Genomic DNA, 15582 nt, shown 5'->3' on the forward strand with positions numbered 1-15582 from the left:
TTCGCCAAAGAAATGAAAAACATATAAATGCAACTACCCAAATAATTTTAAATATTATATGATAAATATAATTAGCTGAGTAATCAACGACAAAAAAAGAGTCTAAAAATGAAAGTTGACTGAGAAAAGACAGTTTTCAGTCGGATAAACATAAACCCTAGCCTCTCCTTTTTTTTTTTTTTTTTGACAACCCCTCCTATATATTTAATGAAAAAAAAGATTACATAAACTATATCGAAATCATGTAGCTATAGAGGTTAAAATTTGGTCAAATCTATCTTCCTTAGAAGATTATGGTCTACGCTATTCATTCTCCTAGATTGCTCTCTCACTCACACGTATATAATATATGTATATATATATATATATATATATATATATATATATATATATGACTAATTTTTTACTACAAAAGTAAATGAAACGAAAAGCCACTATATCCCCATTTCAATCATATATATACAGCTTCACAAACAAAAAGCCGTGTCCTTTTCAAAATTTTCCTTTGACCTATTTCGAATATAACCCAACACTTTACACAACCCCTCATATTGTTGTCAAAACTACTATTTTCCCTACAAAGATTATATCATCAAATTCACACGCTCCTTGTAATAAGGGTTGGACTTTGAAACTTTGCCTCCCGTTCAAACAGCACTGAACATTATAAAACTTATCACAGTACGTAACGCTTACAGATATGGGAAAGTTGGAAAATAAAATAATTATTCAAATATTTATCATCATTTGTTTTATTATCATCAAGCAAGAGCGTTTTTATAGCCCGCTTTGTGTTTTCCATGGATAGTACGAAAGCCAATGTTTCTATATGCAGAGACAAAGTCATTGTCAGAAATGCATCAGGATGGCCCTGAAAACAATTACATATAATTCGTAACATCACTACTTGATATATAATTATAAGCTTACGTGGTCTTATTTGAATACTCGAGATTTGATTTTTTTCCCTTGTGATCACATGATGTTGAGTCTCTAGTTAAGATATTCTATTAAATTAGATGACCTGAAAATATGAATGTACAAGCAAAATTTTAATTTATAATATAATTATTATATACAATTTATGATTTGTTATCCAGTAATCATCCTCACACGTGCAGTGGACCCATATGTAACCTGACTGTCGGCTTGACTGGTCTAGATTAGAACATTTTAGCGAACATTTTCCCAGCAAATTTGTTTTGTTTTGGTTTTGTTTTTCTTCTATTTGATTAATTATCATAGAAATTGATATATATTGCCAACCAACTTCCATTTGATATCAAATAGTATGAAATATCACTATAAAAATAATTCATAACGAAAATATTCTTCTTTTGTTTTTGTTGGTTGTAGTTTAATATGATTATTAATAATTATCATTTTTCGAATCCATGTAAATTATCAGGATATTGCATTGTTATTTTTTAGTTACCCATACTCTACTTTAGTGTTAAATAAAATTTCATAAACAAATTTGATCCATATACACATTTTATGGGTAAAAAATTAAATTGGTGCTAAAAACAAAATTAAAAAAACGAGTTAGGTTTCCTATCACAAGAGTTTAGGATCACATATATGACAAGAAAAGAAAAACTGATCTAATTATTTTACTAGAAAAATAACCATCATATATAGTTCAAGGATATATAGTTGATGCTATTGTTAATATTTATTAATTAGGTGTTGATTCACACACGCTCAACTGATCATAATTAAAAAGTACATAGAACACCCTAATTATATAATATAGCTTCACATTTTTTGCAGTGCAACTTTACTGAGTGAAATTAAAGAGAAGGGATCCCAACAGCTTAAAAATAATCAAGAAAAACACATACATATATGTGACCTACATGTGCTCACGAATGAGGAAATATAATATGTCTAACGTACAATTTTATTATTATTTAATTTATCAAAGTTTATTATTTGTTTGACCAATACCCTGTAGGTTTCCTCTACAAGAGAAAATAATGGAATAGTCACAAAATAACTCGTTCAAAATCACAAAATAATACAAATAGATCAGCGTGACTATTATTTTATCGTTTAGCTAAAGTCATTGGTGGTGATGACGTGGCTGTGTTTTGCGGGACCCACACGCTCGGCGTGACTAAAGAGCAGCATATACAATCAATAAAAGAGCGGCCATTCGTGCGGCGTTAGAGGCGAGAGAGAGAGAGAATTTAGAGAAGGTGCATTATCATTGGCTTGATCTTATCCTTATTGGCACGTGCGATGCACCGCTAATCCCTAGGAGTTTTTTTTTGTATATAATTTATGCTGTTCTTCACTTTTTCTTCGTGTCTAGATGGGATGAGATAAACCATACCATACTACTCATTTTTGGAATTCGAATATTTAGTGTTTGATGAAACTTTATGTCATATATGATAATTTTAGTGTCAGGCATTTAGAGAATTCAAACATAACACTGTTATAGACAGCACATTTTACTAACGTAATTAATAAATTATTGTTTGTTGGAAGAAAAAAATTAAATTTATTTACGGCATTTCTTTAGTATTTGGTGTCATTTTAAGTTTATTAAGGTGATTCTAATATATTATGTATAAATCTTAAGCTCGTAAAAGCATACAAATTAGCCTACTTTATATCACACGGAAATAATGAACTTTAATAAATTGACACAGGTGATCAGTTAGCCAATTCTATCATATTTTTTTAGCAGAATCTCATTTAAAGGTAACTAGTTCGTGCAAGTTCTAATAGCAAAACTAAGCACTAAAAATAAAATAACGTATGTAGCGTGAGGTTCCATCAAATTATTGACCGAGATTTTAGACAAAAAGTCCACGAATTTATATGGTTACAAAGTTCAAGGATTGATCGTGTAAGAAAAAGAATAACAAGAATTCCATACATATGACTCCAACAATGGCAAAGAGAGTGAGTAATATCACCAACTATTGATAATTTTCTATACATATAACTCTTACAAGTCCATATATATGAATCGTCACAAAAATTTGTGTCTCACTTAAGAATCAATTAAGGTGGGTATAAATGACTCAACAATTTGTGACATTACGACTTCCAATATTATTTAAATAGTTTTTACTTCGAGCCATTAAATTTTACTTGTCTTATTGAATATGTGCATAGCAGGAACTCTAAACTCAACTCTATCTCTCTCTCTCAAGACCATTATTATCGATAATTTTTCTAGCAATCAAGAATTGTGTTGTACTTTGATCCTTAGGTTTTGAATAATCATTTTAAACTAACTGTAAAAAGAAGTATATGTACTCGAAAGTATGTACAATTGAGGATCTTTAGATTTTTAAGTCATTTTAAAATAACGATCTAAAAAGAAGTATGTACTTAAAAGATTGTACAATGGACTCTTCATTCATTGCAAGTTGTTTCATACTATAGACTTATAATCATAAACACATACTATATTCTAAAATACAAATGTCTACATTAAAAAAATTAGAGATAATGGCGGCAAAACTACCTAATGTTTTTCCCCGGATACATTTAAATACTCAATCTTTTTTTTCGACGGGTAAAATACCCAATGTTAGAGTTTGGTATCGCCGTTACTACATTCGGTGTTATGAGTGGACGGAAATCCACGTGTCAACATCGTGTGTATGTTTGCTAGAGAAAATGAGCGTTTAATATATATTCTCTAAATAAACAATTGTGTCATATATTCTCTTTGTTTTGTTTTGTAGTAATAATCCTCAAATAAACCCTAAATTTGTTTTCTTTCAAATCCAAATCGAGAAGTCTTCCCCAATTCGAGTCTTCACGCAACAAATCCATTTCTTCAAGTAAGTCTTCGTCGTCATTCGTCCGAGTCTCATTCTTCTTCCTCGAATCGCGAATTCGAACTCTCAGTCCTCCTCGCGAATTTGAAGTCATGGACGATGATAGGGTGTGCGATTGTGGTGTGCCGGTTGTTGAGCTGTCGCCGTGGACCAGTGCGAATCCTGTGAGGAGGTTCTACACGTGCATCAAGAAGAAGGTAAGGACCTAAGTGACTCGTGAATCCTTGTAAGTGTAGCTTTTGAAAGAAAAAAAAAATATGTGTTTGTTCTCTTGTCTTAGAGCGAAGGTGGCTGTAACTTCTTTCGTTGGAAAGACCCGGAAATATGCGAGAGAGCCAAACAAATAATTCCAGGTCTGATCAAGAGGAAGAATAAGCTGGAATCTGATATCGGCACACTTTGTGTTCGGGTTTTGAAGCTGCAAGTAGCCCTTTTTGTGTGTGTTCTGATAATTGTAGCTATGGTTGTAATATTTTGAAATCTGATGTGTGTGTGTGTGTTTTGAAGCTGAATGTTGTTTGAGTAGTGGTGCAGTGTTTGGAATGTTGTTTGTGTTGTAATGTGGGGAAGTATTGTTTGTTGTTATTGAGTTTGTGTTGTAATGGAGCATCACTGATAGATGTTATTCCACACTTTGTGACTCTGATGAAATCTTCTAAATGGAAATTAGTATGTGTTGTTATGGTATTTTGATTATTCTGTGTGCATAATATGGGGTCATAATATGGATACAAAATTCATACAGATGTCTGCAAATAAAACCGAGAAAAAAATGCGACATGATCTGAGGTTAAGAAGTTCTTCATTCACATTCATAATTCCCGCATTCACATATTCACATAATTTTCCAACAAAAAAAGACCAAAATATGCCTACACAAGTCCTGCATTCACATTCACATTCACATTTTGATTCAACATCAGAATTTGTTTACACAAAAAGAGTAAAATAAGCTTACACAATTCCTGCATTAACATTCACAGAATTTTCCAACAAAAAAAGACCAAAATATGCCTACACAAGTCCTGCATTCACAGAATTTCCCAACAAAAAAAAGCCTACACAATTCCTTCAAGCTCTTGCCTTTTGTCTCTGCCGTCGTTCATTTCTTTTAACTGTCTCTGGGGCTAGGTTATCCTTCTTAGGTCTCTCTATCTTATTTGGTTTGGGCTGTAGAGTTTCACATACAATAAGTCACTTGTGAGAGCATGTCACATAAACAAAGAAATGAGATTTGAATTTGAATAAATCACACAGGATTAGAATTTGATAAAAAAAAAAAAAAAAAAAAAAAAAAAAACACAAACCTTAATCGCTGCGGGTTGAGTACATGTGAGCCTTGAATGCCCTGGTTGTCCACAATTCGTGCAATGATTCACTTGTCCCTTCCTCGACTGTTTCTTAGCATGCATTGGGTGAGGGCCAAATCCAGGCGCTGGTTCGTCATTGGACCTGTTCCTCTTCTTCTTTGGTCTTCCTGGCAAAGCTATGTCAGGAGGTGGATGTATTGGATTAAGCGTGGCCATTTGTCTGGACTTGTCATTGGCTCGATTATCCCCTGGTATGCTGCAACGTAGGCCTCTTTCTTGTACCAGTCGTCGACGTAGTCGAACACATCGAGTCCCGACGACCAAATACATGACAAGGCATGAGGGCAAGGAATGCCACTTTATTGAAAGCCACGGCAAGTGCATTCCTTGGCTCTTAAGTCAACTACAAATGACTCGGCGCCATAAAATGTAACGTGGAACTTGGCATTACCTAGCATAACAATAATTAGCATAGCATAATAGAAATTAGAGATTAAAGACATATCATTATCTTATTTTACCTGCTAGTGTTGATTGACAGTGCTTTGCCACATGCTTGTGTTTCTCAATGAGCGCCAATACTCACTTACGCACTGGATGCACCCACTTCTCAACTTCACGTCGTTTTGTTGCAAAACGACACATCAACCAGAACCGTAACTTCTCAAGGAGTGTCACATCAACACGTCGTTTTAGTTTACTCATATTGTAACTAAACTCAGCCCTAGTTGTTGCTCGTGCACAATCCCACAACATTTGTTTCCGCAACAATCCGCTATGCTCCTTTTTGAAATTTGCGTGCAAATGCCGGAAACAAAACCTTACTTCAGCTCCCGGGAATATCTCAGCTACGGCCTTCTCCAAACCTTTCTGCCTATCACTCATGACAGTGAACCTACTTGGATTTTGAATTTCCAAGTCCTCGTGTAGAAGCCTCATAAACCATGTCCATGTCTCGGTGTTTTCTTTCTCTACCATTGCAAACGCTACAGGATATTGAGAATTATTGGGATCTATTCCAATAGCAGCCAAAAGCATACCTTTACAATATCCTTTTAGAAAGAATCCATCAAAACCGAGCAGTGGTCTACAGCCTTTGTTGAACCCTTCCTTGCAGGCTTTGAAGCAAACATATATCCTTTCAAATACTCTCTTCCCGTGCTCAAGAGTCGTCTTCAACATTGCAGTGGTTCCTGTGCATATGAGAGTCTCATCAAAATCTGTTTATATACAAAGTAATCAAGAGCTTGTACAATTTAAGCATATAGATCATATCTGGGTTAGTTGATGTGAGTTGTTTGCAGTAGTCCTCTAAAATGGCATATTGATCCTTCACCGAATCCTCAAGCGCCTCTCTTGCCTTTTTCTCGGCCCTGTAAAACATGGTCTTCGACACATTGCTGAATTTTTGTGCACAAGCCATTTCCTTGAAGCTTTGGTAGTCCATGTTTGGATTCAGACGAAACTGCTCCATAAAATGTCTTGCTAACCAAGGGCTTGCGACACGTTTATTATCAAACACAATGCCACAATCATGATTATGTACGAGAGTGTTAATCCTCACTGTCTTCTTATCAGCATTGTTAACCCTAGCATAAACAACACATTTGCACCCTTTGCCTCTACATCGAGCTCTTATTCGTGTACTATCATTAAATACGTACTTGAAATATCTATCTTCATTAATGAAAATCTCTGTCAGAATATGCCTAAAATGACCCATAGTTGGAAATGACATACCCAGTCTGAATTTGAAATCCTCTACATTTGAGCGTGGATTGTATTCTGATCTACGCACCTTCTCAACTCGCTCGTCTTCGTCGCTGCAGAGACTATCCAACTCGCTCTCATTCCCTAACCCATCAGACTCTTCATCGCCACCATCGACGTCATTACAAACCTCGTTCACTGACGACCACCATTGTTGTGGGTGAGTCGTGTTCTGAAAGTCAGCCTCATGCTCTCCTTGGTCGTCGTACTCTTCCTCCGCGAGCTCAAAATCTTCTTTTCCCCCACTTTCGTCCATCATTGCTGAGAGTAAAAGATTTCGTAAAAATGTGATTTAGGGATTTCCCACTTACGTTCAAATGCATCTTCTAAATACAAAACAAATTTATTCATTTCTATTTTATTTTGTTCGAATTTACTCATTTGTATTTATTTTAATTCATTTTGTTTCAGCCATTAAATCTAGACCATTCTTTTTAATTAGGTAGTCACGGCGATACCAAACTCTGACATTGGGTATTTTACCCGTCGAAACCAAAGATTGAGTATTTAAGTATATCCAGGGCAAAACATTAGGTATTTTTGCCGCCATTTTCTCAAAAAATTATAATTGAATCAATGGCTAAGCAACTATAGTTAACCAAACATTGGCTATTATGCAAATTTAAAGTTGTATATGGCTATATAACTATAGAACCCTATATATATTGAACTAATTAATAAAATATATTTTTCAGCTAATATTAACTAATTTTTTCTTAAGTAAAAAAAATATCTATTTAAAATATTAATTTTAAAAAACCCGAAGTTTTATAAAAAAAATTTAACTTTAAAATAATTTTAAATAGATTAATTTTTTTTTATTTAACTAATTAGTTATATAAATTAAAACTAAACATATTAATTTTTAATCTACAATTTTTTTCTTAAAATGTTTTGTTAGAAATATCCGTTAACTTCTGTCATTATTTTATATTAGATATTAACCTATGTTAGCTTCATTGTGATCCGGTTGAGGACTCTCTTAGCTGCGCTGCTATATAATTGCAAATAATTGTAGGTGTAATTTCCTAACAATAGTGAGATATATATTTTTTTTAAATGTAACTTTTTTCCCGATGCTAAATACCTAATCAAAGTATGATTTGCGGATTGAAGTATTTACTATAACAACTTATTTTTTTTCGATGAAAAAGTTAGGTTGATTTATGTGGTATGACCCTCGTCTGGATTAAAAGATTAATTACTTGGAGTGATCACAACATTATTGCCAAAGACAAACTATATTTTAACAACCACTTTAATGAACACTCCTTATTGTCTCCAAAAATCCCTGTTTCTTTTATAAATTCCCTCCCTATGTGGCCAACAAGTACATCTGAGTGGAAGTCATATTCTCCACTTAAGTGATAATGTGGCTGCCAATATGAGGTTAATTACCCATCCATGCACAAATTAAGAGCTCTATATAATACGTTCTAACATACATAACATCCAATGCCATGTGTGTATATTTGTGTGTGTGTAAATATATATATATATATATATATATATATATATATATATAGCTACATCAATAACGCTGATGAACATGTCGAAACAAGTGAAGGTTTTTCCTTTTCTTTAATAACACGGGAAATTTAATAAATAATGAAATTATAATTAAACCGAAGTGTTGCATAAGCAATATTTAGATTCAAATACTTTAGCTGTTTTTTTTTACGTAAATATTTATTTGGTCAACTTTTTATACGGGACGTGGGACCTTGCACAGCTTTGAGAGGTCTACATGTTAGCAGCGATGGGTAACAGGGCAAAAGCGACTAATAAAGATAAGATGTATAAAACATTAATAATTAATATGCGCTTTTTAATAGTGTTGCTCGACAAACTGTGGCCTTCCGAGCTTAAACAATATAAAGATTATTAAAGAGAAGTAATTTGTTGTATTTATCTTTCAGCTCTTCATTTGGTTACGTGGTATGTGTGGTGTAGTATTCCAATGTCACTATCTTTTGTTTCTTTCATTTTTGGAATATATACCCTTTGTTCCCTTTCCCATGAGTTATAATTGGTTCCTATTTCATCTTTTGATTCCCGTGTCCTTAATCACTATATTGTGATTCAAAATTAATCATTATATTACCTGCACAATGCTTGCACCAAGTACAATTATATATCATTATCTGCTTAAATTAGTTAAAAACAAAGATGAGTTGTTCGGATATTTTGGAGGGGCCAAATATTGAACTCACATGACCTGGAATCTCACGAATTGCTTGGATCATTTTGGTCAACCTATTTTTTTAGACAAATAAATTATAGTTTTTCTGCTTCAAAAAAAAAAAAAAAAAAAATTATAGTTTTTCATGTTTAACTTTCTCCTAATTATTTGACCTCAGGACCTTAAGTTTATGAACATTAACAACATGTATTGTATATATTAAGCTCGGAGTAATCATAAAGGGTTCATATAGTAAAATCACGCTGGCAAATGCATGCATACAATAGCGTATCTGAACTCGTAATCCCGCTGTATAGAAGCTTCTTGAATGTTTTAGAGGATTAAGTTTGAAGATTTTCCGAGTGATTATCCATTTTTTATGCCCAAGTAACTCCAACAGCTAAATTGAGTTTGTGTTGAAACTTCTGAAGCTCGAAATAGTACACACATATTTTATATTGAATATACATATATATATATATATAATATATTAAAAATCTTTTTAAGGGAGGTAAATTAATTTTAAAAAATGATGTATAACGAAGAAATGGTTTTATAGTCTATAATATTTTATATATTTTTGAAGATAAAAAAGAGTTTCATATATAATTTTAAGCGGCTTCTGCAATGTTTGCCGTTTAATAATATACAACTTAGGTATTGTAATATTTTCATAATCTATTGCGTCTATTTTTAATAAACATTTTGGATTGTGGTTGGGCTTAATACTAAAAATGACACTGGTGTGTGGACAACTATTTCAGCTTAGGGGTTAAAATAGAATTTTTTTAGAAGTAAAGACCGAGACCTAGCTTAACGAGAAAGAAACTAAAAATCGCCAAAGAACAATTAGCAATGATTTGACCACCACTCTTCCTCATCCATGAGTTGTGTTTCCGAGAACAACAACTCTTCCTCTTCCATCTGCATGAATTGTCTTATCGGAAACATCAAGTATACCTTGTCCATAAATCATTTTATTTTGCTGAAGCTCATGTTGTATATCTCTTTCGTCTATAAACATAAAAACCTTTCAACTATAGACAAAAACCTTTAAACTCTCACATGTATCAAAAAGGAAATCAATCATGCGCTACGGATTGGAGAAATGTTCATAACAAATTGAAAGAGATTCTAGACATCAAAACCAAAGAAAATCGTGATCAAGAACATGGAGAGCCCACGAAGAGCTGTAAAATAATGAAAAATATCATGGAAAGGGGAAGTGTCCAAAATTTATTTCCGGAAGATAAACAAGTAGTTTTGAAAACTCAACGCAAACCGTTATTACTCCTTCACAAAAATATGAAAGCTTTAAAATCGGGGTTCATGTTGTAGAAAAAACCAAATCAAGAGACTGTCAAGGAGTGGAAATTCTCCGACGAGAAAGGATCGGTGCCGTTTTACACGTCACTATCGGTGCTAAACAAAATCTTGCATTTACTAACACGCCAATTGGCAAAGATTATGGTTCCACTAACAGACAAAAAGCCACACTCACGCGGGACGTAGTATATACGGTACACAATTATGTTTATAATTATTGTAAGTAATTAAAAACAACATTGATGAGATCCAAATTTGATGAGTGTATGGTAAGGAATTTCAACCACAAATGGAGAACAAAAAAGTACAAACAACTTGATAAGAGGTCCCCTAAATATTGAGATGGTTTTTTATATCTTACTTCTAGGCCATAAGTTTACCATGCAAAAACGTACAAATATTCTGTTACAATGTATGTAGTCAGATGTTTCAGTATGTGGAATATCGTCCTTTTGGGGAGACTCTAATAATAACAAAATTTAACCATCTTACTCGAAGGGAATTCATGACTTTAGCACCAATAGAATGGATTGATGGGGATGTGAGTTTACGTTTGGTGGGTGCAGTTTTTCGGGACTACATATTAGGTTATTTTTACATGATCTAGTTAATCCAATCCGTAAGCAGGTTATAAACATATTCTTGGATATGTTAACCACGACAGTGAGCATTAAAATATGGTAACTACGCAAAGAAACTAGCATTTGAACACACATGTGACGGTAAGATATGTAAAATCTAACAAAGACTCATCGATATTCATATAATCATTCTTGAATTCAGTGTAAAAACTGATTTTTGGATCACTAAACAAATGTTAATTGTATTATATATTAAATAAATTTCAGAAAATATCTAAAACTATAATTTTGAAAAATAAAATAAAGCCCCCCCTTGCCACCATGGTGCAATTTCCTCCTTGTATATACAAAGACGTAAAAATTAAAAAAATAAATGTAAGAGTCTATTAAAAAATGATTGAAGGAATTATCAAGGATTATGAAAATAATATGCTTAAATTACAAAAAAAGCTCAACGCAAAATTTAAAACTCCTTAAAAAGAAGAATATGAAAGTGGATCACAAACACAATCACAATATTACAACAAAAAAATGTGGATTACGATTCTTTCTAGGTACGTAGCATCAACATATGCTTCTGTCTCCACATGTTTCTAGATTGCCTAATTTTTTAGGACATTGATCCAGAGGATGTGATAAAACCACTTAAATTAAAAATTTGATTGTGTTAAAATATGATCTAAGTCTGAATTATTAAAACAAAAAACTAGCAAAAAAAAGGCAAAAAAACGAAAAATAAAAAGAAACACTCCATTGAAAATGAGAAAAGATTTTCGGCACGATTCACGATCTGAAACGTTCCACTCACGGATCGACACGTGGCACTGAACATCCACGTGTCGATCCGTGAGTGGATCGTTTCAGACTCGTGAATGGTGCTGAATAGTTTTACTCATTGAAAATGGGTTTGACATATAGTTGTTCGTATGATGAATACAAGATTGCAATGGATGGCGATTATTAAATAATACATTTATATCATGTGTTTTAGTGAAATGTCGAGTTTAACCTTTGATTTTCAAAAATGTCGAGTTCATACCATCTGTTTAACTAAAATGACGAAATTATACCATATGTTTAACTAAAATGACGAAATTATACCCTGAAATAGACAACAGTGTCACGAATATTCTTTTTATTGACTTTTCATTGACGTTGACTATAATATTTATATATAAACACCAATTATCTTTATTCATTCGCGTCATATATGTAATTTATTTAAAAACTAAAAAATAAACAACAGTCTCTTAATCGTGAAGAACACAGAAAGAGGCAAAGGGGTAAACATCGATAGTTGATAGTCATCAAAATCGCATATTCGAACAGAGAATCCAGGATTTAGAGTTACAATTCGAACACGGAAGGAAGTCATTTCTTAGGAGGTATGAATTTTATTATTTAATTTCAATTTAAGGCTATTTTTATTTCAAAATTGAGAATTTGGAAGTTAGGGCACTGGTTTAGATTTGATTTAGTTTTTCTTATATAAGAGTTAATATCAATGAAATGGAGATTTGTGACGCTGTTATTCATTTCAGGGTATAATTTCGTCATTTTAGTTAAACAGATGGTATGAACTCGACATTTTTGAAAACCGATGGTTAAACTCGACATTTCACTAAAACACAGAGTATAAATGTGTTATTTTCCCATTATTAATTAATGTCAGAACACTTTTATGCAGTACTCCGGACGACACCTATGATGAATTAAGAACCACACGTTTGCGACGAACTCGAGAGAAACCAACGAAGACTTGGAGAAGAAATAAAAATATAACAAAGGTCGAGAGCTTTCCGTTGGCCCATACTAAAAATTGGAGTCTTGGACAAGTCTTTCGAACGTGTTTTGTCCCCAGATTTTATCCCAGGTGATCAAATATTAACTTTTATTTAATATTATCATTCCGCATGATTGTTTATTTTGCATTAGTGATCTTGGATCTAACTATGACGGCACAAAATAATCATCCACCAATTTTGAGCGTTCCAACTCGAATCAGATATTGTATATTCTGGTATAAACATCAAGGCTTAGTTTATATGGAATGTTATTGAGGTTTGACGAGTTTCTATATCACAAAGAAAATAAAATTTCATAATGTCTACTTCATTTATTAATAATCAACAAATACAATAAGGATTATAAATGATCATCTTCTGTATGCAGCTATTCAGCTTAATTTGTTCAGACCCTTAAATCTTCTAGTCAGAGGTTTATAATGATTGTTAGAAGAAATTGAATATTTTACACAATTTCACGTATTTGATCCTATATTTGTTAAAAGTACGTCCATACAAAGAGATGTATGCATGCCTTTTTTTTATCCTATCTTAATGTGTGTGGGTTTCGATTCATAAAAATTATTAGTTGTCTTGGTATCTAACTAAATTCTCAAAGCAATGATGACTAGCATTCATTGTGCAAGCAAACTAAGCTGCCACAATATGAATAAATAATGGATACAAAAACAATTAGATAAGCTAGGATCTTTATTTTCTATAGCACGGGGAAAAAAATATGCTGGCATTTTAATTTAGGACACTCGAGTTTAATATCCAATAAAAATATTCATGTTTTGAAAATAATCAACGTTTGCAAATTTTTAGATAAATAGTCAAACAGTTTAGGTGGCATAAGTGATAACTAATAAAAATTATTTTTATTACATTAGCTTTTTAAATTTGTCACTCTCTCTTTCTCCTGGTTTTAAATTCGTCACTTGCTCTCTCCTATTTTCTTTCCTACATTTTTTTCATAAAAACTTCAAAAATTCATATATATCTCATACGAATTCGAAATTGAGTGATTTCAAATCTTACGGATTCGTGCTAGCTGAGCTTCAAAAACAGATCCATTGTGTTTGATGAAAAATCATGTTTAATGTGTCATGTTTACGTGTGTTTCTAATGACTTCTATTTCCGAAATTTTCAGTTATTTCCATATCTAAGGCAGTAACGTGATTTTTCTACATTTATGGCATTAAAAATTATTTTTCATCCAACACAATGGGTCTATTTTTTAAGATCTCGGCGCCACGAATCCGTAGGATTTAGAATCACTCAATTTCGAGTTCATATGAGATAGATATGGATTTTTGAAGTATTGATGAAAAAAAAATGTTTGAAAAAAAGTAAGAGAAAGAAAGTGACGAATTCAAAATATATATATATATATATATATATATATATATATATATATATAGAGAGAGAGAGAGAGAGAGAAAGAGAGAGAGAGAGAGAGAGAGAGAGAGAGAGTGATGAATGTAGAAAAAAAAAACGCTAAATTGATTTAAGAACACATTTGAAATTATAACTCATTACTCCAACTGCCACCTCATACATTTGGCTATTTTCCCATAATTATTCAAACGTTGGCTAAATTCCAAACGTTAAGATTAAGTTGGTTAGCTAGTTACAAATTTCTTTAATTTATTACTACAAATCTAAGATAATAGGTGTTGCGTGTTAGTTCCAATTTTATCAGAGTCTAAAATTTAGTTTTTTTTTTCTTTTTTTTTTCCTATCAAATCACAGATTCTATCGAAAGAGGATATCCTTCAACCACATAAATTACTCATCTAAGAAAAGATCTTAAATTGCTAAATCATGGGCCACCATATTGGCCTCTCTGTATGATAATTTTAATGCTGAAAATTAGACAATAAACTATATACATATCCGACAAAATGGAACCAAACTTGTTTTGAAAATAGAGTGTTTCTTGTGAGCTTGAACCACCATCTTAACATCTAACTCCACAAATTGAATAGGTAAAAACACTTTTGAAGCCCATGAGAGCAAGAGCTTCAGTTTCAAATAAAAAATACAAGTATTTATTCCAACTTGTCAATCATTTGCCTCATTTTAAATATCTAGTTCAAGTTTAATTTTATTAGCGAAACAGTCCACCATGTCAAAGTTAATTAAATTAAATGTTTGATTAGTTAAATTAATTGAACGATTAGTTTAATTAAATGAACAATTAATTTAATTAATTTCGACTTTGTGATTTTTTTATAAAATGAAATTTTGGCTATGTATTAAAAGTACAGTGGATTATTAGGTTACAGACCAAATTAAAAATATCGGACATGTCTTCCATAAAAGTTTATATACCTTTTTCTCTTCGACTCTTCAGAGCCATTCCAAGTCTTTAATAAATTAGGTTCGTAAGAAACTAGAGTAACTAATTAGAGTTGGGGTAACTAGCCACGAAACGGGGGGGGGGGGGGGGGGGGGGGGGGGGGGGTTGCAAATAATAATTGAATAAAAAAATTACATTTAGCGATAAACCAAATTATCAAGCAAACAAAAATGAGGTTTGGGTGTGGTGGATTTTTTGTCGTATAAGGATTGTTTTATGGAATCTAATTTCAAATCAGCAAAGAAAAATTAAAATGGATGGTACGTGAAAGGGTGTCCGCTTGTAATAAAAGGAAACAAAATATTGAAATCTGTAGCCCATTATGGAGACCTAATTTAATTAATTATTCAATATTATATCGTAATACTCTCTCCACCCTGCACTTATATACAAGCCATAAATTGATCATTAATATGACAGAAAGTAAACAGAAAAACAAGAACCCAAAAAAAAAAAA

General features: G+C 32.4%; 1 protein-coding gene across 1 annotated transcript; it reads right to left on the minus strand.

The window, feature by feature from the left end:
- Positions 1-5563: 5563 nt before the first annotated feature.
- Positions 5564-7145, minus strand: LOC149388355 (uncharacterized). Its single transcript, XM_089622403.1, has 3 exons — positions 6419-7145; positions 5937-6336; positions 5564-5567 (listed from the first exon to the last, which is right to left on the minus strand). The coding sequence occupies exons 1-3, from the start codon at positions 7143-7145 to the stop codon at positions 5564-5566; spliced, it is 1131 nt and encodes a 376-aa protein (XP_089478529.1).
- Positions 7146-15582: the final 8437 nt, after the last annotated feature.

This window comes from Urtica dioica, chromosome 8, assembly GCF_054948205.1.
Source record: "Urtica dioica subsp. dioica isolate 48M chromosome 8, U.dioica_male_clone48M_v1_H2, whole genome shotgun sequence".
Lineage (NCBI taxonomy): Eukaryota > Viridiplantae > Streptophyta > Magnoliopsida > Rosales > Urticaceae > Urtica > Urtica dioica.